General features: G+C 35.9%; 2 protein-coding genes across 2 annotated transcripts in view; both read left to right on the top strand.

The window, feature by feature from the left end:
• The first annotated feature begins 211 nt into the window (after positions 1–211).
• serpinf2b (serpin peptidase inhibitor, clade F (alpha-2 antiplasmin, pigment epithelium derived factor), member 2b) lies at positions 212–5,648 on the top strand. Its single transcript, XM_027146867.2, has 9 exons — positions 212–361; positions 876–947; positions 1,060–1,134; positions 1,215–1,491; positions 2,197–2,340; positions 2,479–2,667; positions 4,372–4,514; positions 4,651–4,855; positions 5,058–5,648. The coding sequence occupies exons 2-9, from the start codon at positions 891–893 to the stop codon at positions 5,390–5,392; spliced, it is 1,425 nt and encodes a 474-aa protein (XP_027002668.1). The 5' UTR covers positions 212–361; positions 876–890; the 3' UTR covers positions 5,393–5,648.
• A 2,146-nt stretch (positions 5,649–7,794) lies between these two features.
• Positions 7,795–12,946, top strand: part of rpa1 (replication protein A1) — a 31,403-nt gene continuing 26,251 nt past the window's right edge. Inside the window, exons 1-5 of the mRNA XM_027147793.2 lie at positions 7,795–8,000; positions 9,270–9,317; positions 10,763–10,841; positions 11,301–11,409; positions 12,356–12,444. Of these exons, the coding sequence (XP_027003594.1) occupies positions 7,968–8,000; positions 9,270–9,317; positions 10,763–10,841; positions 11,301–11,409; positions 12,356–12,444 (358 nt within the window). The 5' untranslated portion in view covers positions 7,795–7,967. The remainder of the gene's footprint in view (positions 8,001–9,269; positions 9,318–10,762; positions 10,842–11,300; positions 11,410–12,355; positions 12,445–12,946) is intronic.

Here is a 12,946-nt window from a genome sequence, read left to right as displayed (position 1 = left end):
ACTCTTATCTCTATCCCTGTCTCCCCATTAACCACAGTGCTTCTGGTAAATGGCATAGAACGCACCCACTGCTTCCAGCAAGCAGGTTAATCAGAACACTGCATTAAAATAGTCCATGATCCATTATATTTAACTTAGTCATATGTTACACGACCACATGAACTATACATCTTGTACTTGCCGTTTGTGGCGTCAAGATCTTTCTCAGTGTTTACATGTATGTGAGTTATATGAAGCACAGATCAATGAAAGTTGAAGTGTAACTGCCTGCTCATTGATTGCCAAACTTTAGGAGAGGACAGTTTTCCTTTTGAGCATTTGTGGTTTTTTCTCAATTTAGGACTGAATAGTAGTTTTCCAGGTATGTTCCATTTTCTTGTACTACTCTGCATAACATAAATGATGGTTTTATATACAAAATATGGTTTAAACTAAAATGTTGAGATTATTTAGTTTTGCAAATGTGTGCACAGAGTGATCAGTAATATAAAAAAGAATCCGGGTCTCTGCCCTTTGCTTTCAGCTGGACCATATTTAAGTTGCCACCAGTGAACTGAAATGTTATTGTAATAACTACTTGTATTGAACTCCATACTTCATGTTGTAATAGATTGCAATGCTAATTTGTAATAGGAATCATAGTTACCATAAAAGACTATGGAGAGCAGACAACCAATTAGCTTTAAATCTTTACACACTGTGTCACTGAAATTGATCACAATTACTCTCTAATCTAAATGCAGTTCTGGCTTCTAGCATATTGTATTCTTTTTCAAGTTAAACCATACTTTTGCCGATAAATTACTGAGCCTGAAAGGAAATTTATGCATATGTTGCTCATATAATCTGCTTCAATTTAAAACATGTGATTTCAGACTGGCTGTTAAGACATGGATCTAAGATTACATGTACTCCTTTTCCTCTATTACTGCCAACAAGCCTGGACGGTAAACATTAACATTAAGTTTAGATTATTAACGTCAAGGTTTATTTTTACCTTTACTTCTCAATCCACTATTCCATGTTAAAACAGCAAAGGATGATATTGCACTTTTACAGGAGGATGTCGTTTCAGAGGATGAAAAGCCCTCTGTGATTCCTCTCACACACCTAATGACCAGCATTCCAAGAACAGTAAGAAGTTTGTTCACTGATTGAATCTTGCATGTCGCTTAATCTGATTCAGAAGACTTCAGTTCATGTGTTTCTGACAGGATATAGTAAGCTCCAACGTGTCCCACACAGAAGAATTTACTCCAGATGGCTTTTCTACCTCTACCTCCACTGCTGAAAATGCAGAGAGCTCTTCAGAAGAAGACATGGATGAGTTTTGTGGTTCAATGAATTCTAAAGAACTTCGTCGGGCTGTAGGTAGTGGGATTATGAAGTTTGGTCTGGAGCTGTTGGAGAACCTGAAGGCAGATCCGAAACAATCAAATATTATTATCTCCCCCCTCAGTGTGTCCTTAGCTCTCTCTCAGTTGGCTCTAGGTAGGTTTCCCACATGCAACACATAACCAATTTAATGCATATAACTCCCATAGCAAGTAAATAACCAAATATCTGCTTCTCTTTCGCAAAATTTAAATATGTAGCATAAGTTATTTATTAATAACACTTTGGGGGAAACAGTAAAGTAGTGGCCCACCACAAGCCAGTAGATATCAACTAAATTTTATTTGTATAGTGTTTTATGGACATGCAAAAATATCATGATTCATGATATCATGGGTCGGTATAGATTCCACAACTCTTTGAAACTATTAACCATTCTTTCATGATTTGGTGTTTTGATGGTATTGAACAGATACAGAACCAAAATCTCCAAAATGTTTAACTAGGTTGAGGGTGGGATGCTTTGAATGACATGGTATTTGATTTTAAATCATTTTCATACTTATTCACTCATTTAGTGAGCCAGTCATTCTGGAAGAGATCACTACCATCATAATAGAAATGCTTTACTATAGGATGTAGATGATCAGTCAGGGAAACTTAAATGTATTCATTTGCAATGGATTTTAGAATAGATTAACCCAAACTAAGGCAGGAAGTTGCCCTTTGTAAGATAACTGCAATTTCTTTTTCCACGTTTTTACATATTCGGTAGTATCACTGGTGTATGGGATGTGGAACCTGCCATATGAAACAATCATTTAGAGACTGTTAATAGTGTGATGTATGTATGCTCATCAGGAGCAAGAAATGACACAGAAGAACTCCTCCTTCATCGCCTACATGCTAATACAGTGCCATGCTACCACAAAGCACTGAAAAACCTTCTCCACCATGTCCGCAAAAACTCCCTGCAAATCGCAAGCCGCATCTACCTTGCTGATGGTGAGTGAGGGTGGAAAAAGACTCCATTTATATTATGATATTGTGTCCGTGTCAGTGATATGTAGCTCTTAGTACTGACATTTATCTCTATAACTGATGAAAAAATACTATGTCTATAAATATTTTTTCTTTCTAAAGGATTTAAGCCAAACCAGGAGTTTATGGAAGAGTCTCTCAAAATATACGATTCAAAGCCTGTAGCCTTGACCGATCTGGAGGAGATCAATGAGTGGGTAGAGAAATCCACTAATGGTCATGTTACAGACTTCCTGTCCAGTATTCCTCCCAACCTTGTCATGATGCTTATCAATGCTGTGCACTACAAAGGTAATGCAGTATCATCATACATCATCCTACATGTTCAGTACTTCAGAATTATAACACACTGCTCCCTAGAGGAACTCTGGATTGTTTCTACAGTATATAAGATGATTACTGGACTGATATTTGTGAGGCTAAAGTATTCATGTCCTAAGTATTCAATCTTTGAACTTTTTCACACTTGTGTACTGTTACAAGCTGGACCTGAATTTGGTTTGTTTCATATCATATGAAATGAATCGGCAGCAAATAATATTAAAGAGGGTGGGTGGGATGGTGATAGGGGTCAATATAGTTTATAAGGGTATTCAATATTATTTATAAATGAGTAAAAATTTGATTGCATATTTATTCACCCAATTTAATGTAAAAACCCTAAATTACAGCAGTTTAGGTAAAAGCAATTACTATTTAAGGGCACTTAATTAGCTGAATGGAGTAAACCTATATTCATTTACAGTACAATGTCACATGGTGTCTGGCTGTTAATAGACCCTTTTCTTGAATATGCCAGTGTTTGTTTGTGATCATACATAAACAAACAGCATCATGGAGTTCAAAGGACTATGAAAACTACATCCAGGCAAAGTCTGGCTTTTGCTAAAAACAAGGTTTGGTGAACAAACACCATACCTCATGGCACAAATCTGGACTATCATGAGAGCCACTTTATTTTTTTAACTATTCCTCAGTGGATATGAAGTAATACTTTCTATCTGTTAAAAATCCATCCACTTTGACCTCTAAAAGACCTGGGGTTGCTGTATGCAAATTTCTAAAATGTTCTTTTGTGCATGCCCAAATCTCTTTTTTTCATCTTTTTTTTTCATGGTGTTGTGTGGTTAGTACTCTATTTTGGTATTTAAATATCCTTAGAATTTTGTTTCAGTGCTGCACTGAACACTTTTATCAAACTATAAGCACATACATTAGTGGTTTTGCAAAGGTATGTCATTTATTTGGACACACATCCCATCTAAATATTTGGTTATAGTGGTGGCAATTTATATTATTTTAGCCTCTAGTGGGCATATAATTCTGTAACTGTGCAGAAAGCCAGTTTCTCATTTTTGAGGCAAAAATAGCTTTGGGATAGTCATTTATCATTTACATTTTAGGGCTGATGTGCAGAAAATTGGATTAGAATTTTATTGTGTTTGCTAAGAAAAGTATTAACTATTTTATGCAATAATTGCTTGTTGAATTTTTTTCACTTCAGGTTATTCTGCTATAAATTCATGAAGAATGTACCTACCATGTGGGGGCTAGTATTTAGATTAATGATTAATGAGTATCTTCCAATCTGGGACGTGGTAATTTACATCAGTGATGCTGTGCGTCTTTTTTTCCTCTTCTTCTTTTTTTGGAAAGTAATAGAGGCCCTTTATTAAAAAACAAAAGAAAACTTTAACTACTAGAAATGAAATGGTGTTCTGTGTAAAATGTGTGTAAATATAGCCAATCATTTTTTTGTTTGTAGCGAGCAATTAAACTGCTCCCTTAGAAAAGAATAATTAAATTTGCACTTGTAAAATCAGTGGGATTTTTGTATGATGCAGCATGCAACAAATATATTCATATAAACAGTTTAGTAGTTTATGACATTATAGTAATAACAGATAATATATTATATGAACATTATAAATATTAAAACCTGGAACAGTTCATGTTATTACTGACTGAAAATGACTTCCAGTCTTCCTTTTTCAGGAGAGTGGCTACGGCGCTTTGACCCTCACTTCACCTCCAGTGAGCCTTTTTATATTGATGAAAAACAAATAGTCAATGTTGACATGATGCTTGGGCCAAAATACCCCCTCAGACTTTTCAACCATAATGAACTTGATGCACAGGTAACATTATATACACTGGACAGAAAGTCAATAATCTCAAGTAGATTTGTGTAAATTTGTTTTATGACTTTATTTTCTTCATTTCATGGACGTTCCTCTAATGTAAACCTTTTGTTTTGCTCTATGCTTTTTTCAGATTGCACGTTTCCCGTTCAAAGGGAACATGAGCCTGATAATTGTAATGCCCATGACAGGATCAGTTGACATTTCAGCTATTGCAGCCAAACTCAATATCTCAGAACTATATAATCAATTCCCACGTGAAAAAAGTATGCAAGTTAAACTCCCCAAATTCAAATTGGATTTTACTCAGGAACTTGAAGAAGCCCTGACAAGCATGGGTAAGTCAGGATCCTTACTACATGTGCAGAAGACATTTGTTTTTAAATGAACTTGATTATTTCAACTCACTACGAGAACAAATAGAATCAATACCAAACTAAAAAATATTTAAATCAATGATAATATTTTAATAATTCAGTGAATAATAATATGCTTAGTCTTGTTTTTTTTTGTTTTGTTTTGTTTTGTTTTTGCACGCAGGTCTAGGGGAGCTCTTCTCAGGTCCTAATCTGCACGGTATCTCAGATGGACCCCTGCTGGTCTCCAGTGTACAGCACAAGTCCAGCATTGAGATCAATGAGCAGGGAGCAGAGGCTGTGGCTGCAACCAGCGTAGCTGTCAGCCGCTCCAATCCCTCTTTTACAGTCAACCAGCCTTTTTTCTTTGCCATTACAGATGATTCCACTCAAACACCACTATTTCTGGGGGTTATTTTAAACCCTAACCCTAGCGGAGCTGCTGTAACATTAGGTCCAAGCCTTTCAGATAAAGGAGAGTTTCTTAGTAAAGATCTTTTTGACAAGCCACCGAAGTAAGGGGGTTATTTATGTCTTTAGCACTGGTCTGCCTCCAAATAACCAAATAAAAAAATTGCAACAAAACTAGGCTCAGTTAGACTATGTTTAATGACATGTTACAAATATGACATATTGTTGAATTTTTAAAAGTTTCTTTTATATAAATGACCTTTTAGCTGGGAATCAAGCTTAAATTGACAGCATTCAACTCGCTTTTACAGCAACAGTAAAATAATATTTTTGATGATTAAATAAATGTATTTTTAAAAATAAAGTTCTTGTGTATATTTTCCATCACTGGCAACATCATACTCTTATGTGGAGTTTATTAAAATCCTGCTTTCTATTTTAGTCTGCTTACTAAAATTAGATCCAAGAATGATGGTCTGGAAAAGTAAAAAAAAGTAGGAACAATAAGCATGGAAGTGTGTAAAATGAGGTACATAAAAAGAATAAGCAACATAAAAAAAAACAGTCTGAGTTTGCTTATTATATTAGAACTTAATGTAGATGTAGTATAATGGAGTGATTCTTTTTATTTATGCGTGTATGTGAAGCCATTGTTTTTCAGCTGTTTTAAATACAGTTAGTTTTGTCCAGCTTAATTTAATAGCAAGTTTAAAGCTTTATTTGCCCAGGCTGGTCATATTGAGAGGAACACCCAGACTATTTTTTCCTTATTCCTTATAACAGACCTGATACAACTCATGAATGGTGTGATAATCAGCTAGCATAGATGTGTCAGCAGTAGGTAAACCTTTCCAATCTAGAGGGTGATGGTTGCTGAGATATGATTAAATGTTCCATTCTATCACGATTCTGCTTGACCCAGAATCCCTTATTACTCTTCTCTGTATTGGCACACTGGTAGTGAAATGAACTGAAGTAACTGCCCTGACTGTCATTCTGTCTTCCAGCAAACAATGAAGCAAACTGCATAAATTGAAGCACTTAAATGAGCTTGAAATTATTTAAGGAAAATTATTGAACTTCTCTGTAACGGGGTTTGAGCTTGATGGTATTTTTAGATCCTGTCCTATTTATACTAACCTGAGAATATGGTTTTTACTGAATGATGCAGTGTCTTGTCGTATATTGTTCTGGATAAGAACATCATCGTGATTCTTAATTTGTAAATGTACTATAAATGGGTGACCAGACTAGGTCCAATTTACAGGTTCTCCTAGTCAAATGCACTTGCTGATTAAAACTTGTCCAACTCAGCAAGGTTATTTGCTTATGCTAAAGTCAATCAGTCTCTAGAGTCAGTCGGCATTCTGGTTTGGCTAAATCTAGGGGATGTTCTCTGGTCCATTTTTGGCTTTGTACGTGTCAGTTCTATATCTGATGTGGGGCACTACAGGATGCCAATAGAGGGACCGTTGCAATTGGGTGGTATGGAAGATTGAAAACAGGTCATATGCAGCTGCATTCTGATTCAGTTGCAGAGGTCAAATGGTGCTTGGGACCAGACCTGTCCAAGCCAAAATGTAGTAGTCCATCCTCAAAATGCCAGGGGTCTGATATAGTACAATACAACTGTATTATAATGACTAATAAAAATGGTGGATTTAAAATGTCTATTATTTGGATCATTATGTTTCTATTTAAAAAGAACTGATATAATGTATGAATATTAATACTGTGTGTTAATTTGAATCAAACAGAAACTGGAATAAAACATATATGGTGTTAATACTTAGGTACAAAATATAACTTAAATATCTTTCAGCAGTTTCCTTCAGCCTGCTGAACCGAGGATAGCTGAGACTGCGCATGTTTTAATGGCCGTAAGATAATAGTGATTCTTCATAATGTTCTCATGCTTGAGGCAGTTTCTGTAAAAACATTTTTCACTACCAAAATATGCTGTCTGTAGTTGTCTAGTTGCCAGAGGCACTTTTTGATAAGGCCACAGTAATGAAAGTAGACAAAATAACATAAAATAGTCTCCTAGTGCACGAGAATGTGCCTAATAACTATTGTAAATAGGGTGGCACTTTGATTTACCAGGAGAATCAGCCTTAATCTTCAGGAGAGAAAAAAATCCCTGAGAGTTTTTGTCAGGTTTTGAGACAGAGTAATTTTATGTCATAAAATTACAATGGTATTAAAGTTGCCAGATTTACATGAGAATTCCAAAATCACCCAAAAATGATCCCAACACCAAAACTCAAATTATCACATAAAACGCTTAAAAATCTTCATGCACTATTACCATACACTATGATACTGATTTCTAAGGTAAAACCTCTTTTTTTACATGAGCATAATAATAATAATAATAATAATAATAATAATAATAATTTATTGTCATTAAATTACAATAAAGAAAATTCTAAAGAAAATTCTAGAAAGGAACTAAAATAAAACGCATACACGTGGTCACGTGTGCTAACGAATTGCCGGCAGTGACGTCACGGACCGGAAATGCTAGCAAAGTTCGCGCGTTTTGAGTGGAAGTTGGCGCCACGAGCATTAGCACAACAAAACACTTTGCTGCTGCGCGAGACTCAGTAATAGACACTCAATAGTAATAGACTCAGCAATAAACAGGATATCTTTTGAACCAGGACTAATTTTTTGAGAAGTCATGACGGTTAAATTGTCCGAGGGCGCAATCGAGGTACGTGACAGAGTGCACAAGATATAAATAAATGCAGTATATATATATAGAGGGATGGTCAGGACAGGCCTGTAAGTCATTACTGCTCCATAATATAAAACATAGCTAAATAAACTCTAGCGTTTTAATGTCCAATTCAGCAGCTACTTTATAGATAATAATCTGTGTGACTCTGTAATGTTCTTAATAGGCTGTTTGTTTATTAAAGAGCTCGCAATTATGGCGAACTTGTCGTTGCTAAGAAACTGAATAACTTCAGGTTCTAGCTGAGTTAGCATGAGTTAACCGAGTTAGCATGAGTTAACCGAGTTAGCATGAGTTAACCGAGTTAGCATGAGTTAACCGAGTTAGCATGAGTTAACCGAGTTAGCATGAGTTAACCGAGTTAGCATGAGTTAGCATGAGTTAGCATGAGTTAACCGAGTTAGCATGAGTTAACCGAGTTAGCATGAGTTAACCGAGTTAGCATGAGTTAACCGAGTTAGCATGAGTTAACCGAGTTAGAATGAGTTAACTGAGTTAGAATGAGTTAACTGAGTTGGCAAACAAGCAAGTCAATAAAAAAGGGTATTTGTAAAAGTGTAGAAAGACAGAAAATATTCTGGTTATGGACTTTTGGAAAACGTGTAATCATTTTGATGTGAAACTACGGTTGTATTTTGGACGTCTCATGCTTTGCACAACCGCATCTGACGTTTCCTATTTTTTCCCTAGACTCACTTTGACTTTTAAATGGTTTAGAGATTTTGACAAACTGGCATGCATATTTACAGCAGGTGTAAGCAGTGTTGTCAGTTACACCACCTGGTCTCGCACAAACATATCATTTCTGCTCCAAGAAGGGCTTTCATTCAAGAGTCAGTTTCATGGACACTGACCACGACTGTGCATTTTACTTTTAGATAGATAGTGGAAATGTTAAATGTCATGCTTTATATGGTGCTTTCATAGTAAATTCTGTGTTAGATTAGGGAGAGAGGGAACAGGAGGCCATAGATATGTTCCTGCCATAAACATGCCATGTGATAAAATGATGGGAACTTTATGGGAGTGTGTGCATGTGCTTGATAAGATCAGACCTGGCTGAGGTGACTGAGATGTCACATAAACACAAATACACACACACCAACACACACATTAGGTGCACATTTCAGGAAAGGTTGTGAGTTTGTTCAAGGTTTCGTCTCTGTTGGTTGACCTGAGTCTGTTTGTAATGAATTCTGTGATGCTTGGCTCTTTAATGCAATAGTATTTGTTTTGTTGTTTCAGGCCCTGATTAAAGGGAAAGAGGTTACAAACCCAATTCTTCAGCTGATTGTAAGTAGCTACTATCACTATTAGCATTATTTTGTGCGATGTGTGTAAATGTAGCTGTAAGGATCATTTTCAATCATATGACATCTAAACTTTCTAATTTTTAGAAGCACATTATAAAACAAAAATAAAACATGGCTTTAAAAATTGTTTTCCCTAAAATATCTGTAAGGCATGTTTTAATTTTCAGAAAGAAAAAAAAAACTATAGCACTAATTTAAATTTTAATATAACTGTTAGCATTTTAATTTTCATTAGTGTCCTGTAGATCTAAAACAAAATAAAGGAATAAATGTAACAGGTGAATAAAATATAAATATCTCAAGTATATGTATGTCACATATATATGATGTTAATTAACCAGATCCTTTTTAATTATTACAACTAGGTAATGATAATGTTTGTTACTAATAAACCAAGCTTTTATTTATTACTGTTTATGAAATTTTGTGGATTCACAACTAAACAATGGTGACATTGTGTTCATGTCCTTTACTCCTTTATTTTGAAACAACTGTAAAAATCAGTAGCCTCCAGGGTATAGTACCATTTTATTGTTTGCTCTGTTTAGGATTGATTTATACTTCAGCAAACATGTATCTGCAATTACATCCAGGCATCAGGTGTAGATGGCCACTTTGACTCACAGCCCAAACATCAGAATGTGGGATATTAACCCAACCTGCATGAGTATTTCAGAAATTGCTAATCTATTAGCATTTTCTCACACAACAGTCTCTATAGAGTTTACACAGAATAGAACAATAAATAAATAACACTGGGTGAGCAGCAGTTGTGTGTGCGGAAACGCATTGTTGATAAAAGATGTCAGATTATAACAGCCAGATTTTTAGGAGCTGGTAGGAACTGAATCGCTCTGTACAACCGGGAGAGCAGAAAAGAAAAGAAAAATCTCAAAACATTGAATTTTAAGGTAGATGGGCTTCAAGAGCAGAGGACTATATTGAGTTCCACTCTTTATAATGTGAGATGCTGCAATGCTTTTCTGCTCACCAAAGATGTAAAGAGTGATTATATCATCTGCAGTTTCTGAATGTTCAAACCAGACCATCTGGTATGGACATCCATACCCCGAAGTCACACAGATCGCACTTTTATTTTGATGTTACTTGAGTGTCCTGAAGTCCTTGACCTGTACCTGTGTAACCATTCTTCATGGAGATGATGCAACAGGATTTGCTGGTTAGATAATGAATGTACTGGTGTTGCAAATAAAGTGCTCAGTGATTGCAGGTGTCTATCTTCATACCTGCACATGATATGAGCGTGTACCTGAGGGCCAGTGACACATGAACCTATCCATGTTTTATAGAAAAGTGAAAATATCAAGTCTCTGAGAAATGAGAAAAATGTTTATGTCTACACAATGTACATCAGTGGTTATATAAAAAAAATATATATATTTGCACTTTTTTCTTTGTATGTAGAATATTCGAAAGCTCGATTCAGGTAATGGACCAGTTCGCTTTCGCCTCATGATGAGCGATGGCCTTCACACCATGTCCTGTAAGTTTTACTGTTATACCTTGTTTTCTTACTGAGATTTGTTTCTCTGATGTTGATTTGATTTGAGGCATTTATAATTTCAGATCAGTTTCTTCAATAGAAAAATTTAGATGTTATTTTTTTTGACTGTGGAGGGGCTCTGTTTAAAATGATCAAAGAGTGGGAAAAGTTGTCATCGAAAAAAAACAACCTTTCCTGTAATTAATTTAGTCTGTTGTAAAAATGTTAATGGCATGCAAACTCATGCATAAGTTACAGAGCAGTTTCATTACCCATTAAGAAGCACAGCTGTGCTGCATCTTAATTACCTTCTCTGGCGGACGCACACAGGCTGTAGATGTGAGCCGAGATTGATGCCAGTTTTTAATTTATTTATTTCTGTATTTTTTTTAATGAGAGATGAATGTGTAGATGTTTAATCTTGCCTGTTTTGCTTGTTTGATTTCTTTCTGAGTGCAGCCTTCATGCTTGCCACCCCTCTGAACTCCCTGGCTGAACAAAACCTTGTGGCTCCCAACTGTGTGTGCTTGCTGAAGAAAAGTGTCACCAATGTTCTAAAGGATGGACGGTCAGAGCAAATCTTCTACTCTGAGACATTTGATTTAATCTGACTTACTCATGACCTGAAGCAGCTATTAGCCTAAAGAATTTGGAGTCTTAGACTTTCTAGACTGCTGAGTATTTTGCTGAAATGTGTGTGGGACCTGATATGTTGACTAAACTAAGTCACAAAATTGTCATGGTGCCACTGAGACCAAACACAGCTGACGGCAACGTTCTGGCAGTATCATAAAATATTTACAAATTAAAATCTGTCACTGTTAGGAAGAGGGTGTAGGATTCCACTGCTAAACTCATGCTTTACCATTCCTGTTTTTGACTTCCTTTTGTGCACAAGCCTGGATCATGCTAACTGATAAAGACCCCTAGTTAAGGAATACTTAATCCTGACCCAGAGAACAAATTTTATTGGAAGCAACAAAAAATAATCTTAAAGCAATCTGTAAGCAGGATGTCTAAATCTTTGCTGTATGTCACTACAGCCATGACAGTTGCCTTTTAATGCTTCATCATTAATAATTATGTCATGACTTTAAATAACACACAAACCCTTTCTACTGAGCTGCCTTCAGATGAGTCATTGACACAGAAGCATGTGATTGGCTGCAACAGAGAAACTACAAAAGCTGAGATGGTCCAGGTTTTAAAAAATCTAGAGTTGGTTCGATCTGCTGAAATGTTTTGCTCAGGGTTATACCTGGACCTCAGCTCACCAGCTGATGTCCTCTGTCCCGTTTTTTTTTTTTTTAAATTAATTAAATTATTGAATGTGGTTTTACTGAAATTTCATCTCACAGCTTTAAGATTATATGATTTAGACACTAACAAATACTTGACACATTATCCTAGATTGTAAATGACCTCAAAGAAGAGAAGTGATTTATGCGTTGTATTTATGAGGATGCAATTGTGTCCACTGTTCTAAATATTGGTCATTTGTTTGTATACTGTAGCACTGTAGTAATTATCCTGGACCTGGAGGTAATTAAACCTGCAGATCAGATGGCAGGAAAAATCGGAGACCCAACTCCTTATGTTGAGGGTGAGTACAGCCCAGGAAATGTGTTTAGCTGTTTGGGTTGATGATAAACATCCCTTTAGTTTTATCTCTTCATTAGTAGACACATCTTAGGTACTGTTCTGTGAGACATCTGACTGCTGATTATCTAGCTTAATTTAAGTTTATGCAGCCTGAGCCTTTATCCTTTCTTGATGATGTCTCTAGTAGGAAAGCATGGCGTTTGTGTCCTCAACATAAAAGACAAAGCTGTTTAGAAAACAGTTTACTCATGAGGTGGCAGTTTTCTCATCACGTGTGAAGGTGTTATTTAGGTCTGACTATTGTTTTTATTTTTCCTTGATGAACTGTTTAAACGAGAGGTTAGTTATATAACTGTTTTTATCCAGCACTGTACTATATCACATACCATCCTTTCATATATCTGATTGAGGAAAGATGGTCTGTCATCTGTTCAAGCTAAAAAAGTGATTTCTGAAGTCAGCCAGACCGCATCACCAGCATTGCAGCAGGTGGCAGGATTCGG

This window comes from Tachysurus fulvidraco, chromosome 11, assembly GCF_022655615.1.
Source record: "Tachysurus fulvidraco isolate hzauxx_2018 chromosome 11, HZAU_PFXX_2.0, whole genome shotgun sequence".
NCBI lineage: Eukaryota > Metazoa > Chordata > Actinopteri > Siluriformes > Bagridae > Tachysurus > Tachysurus fulvidraco.
This window is presented reverse-complemented; position numbering and strand designations above follow the sequence as displayed.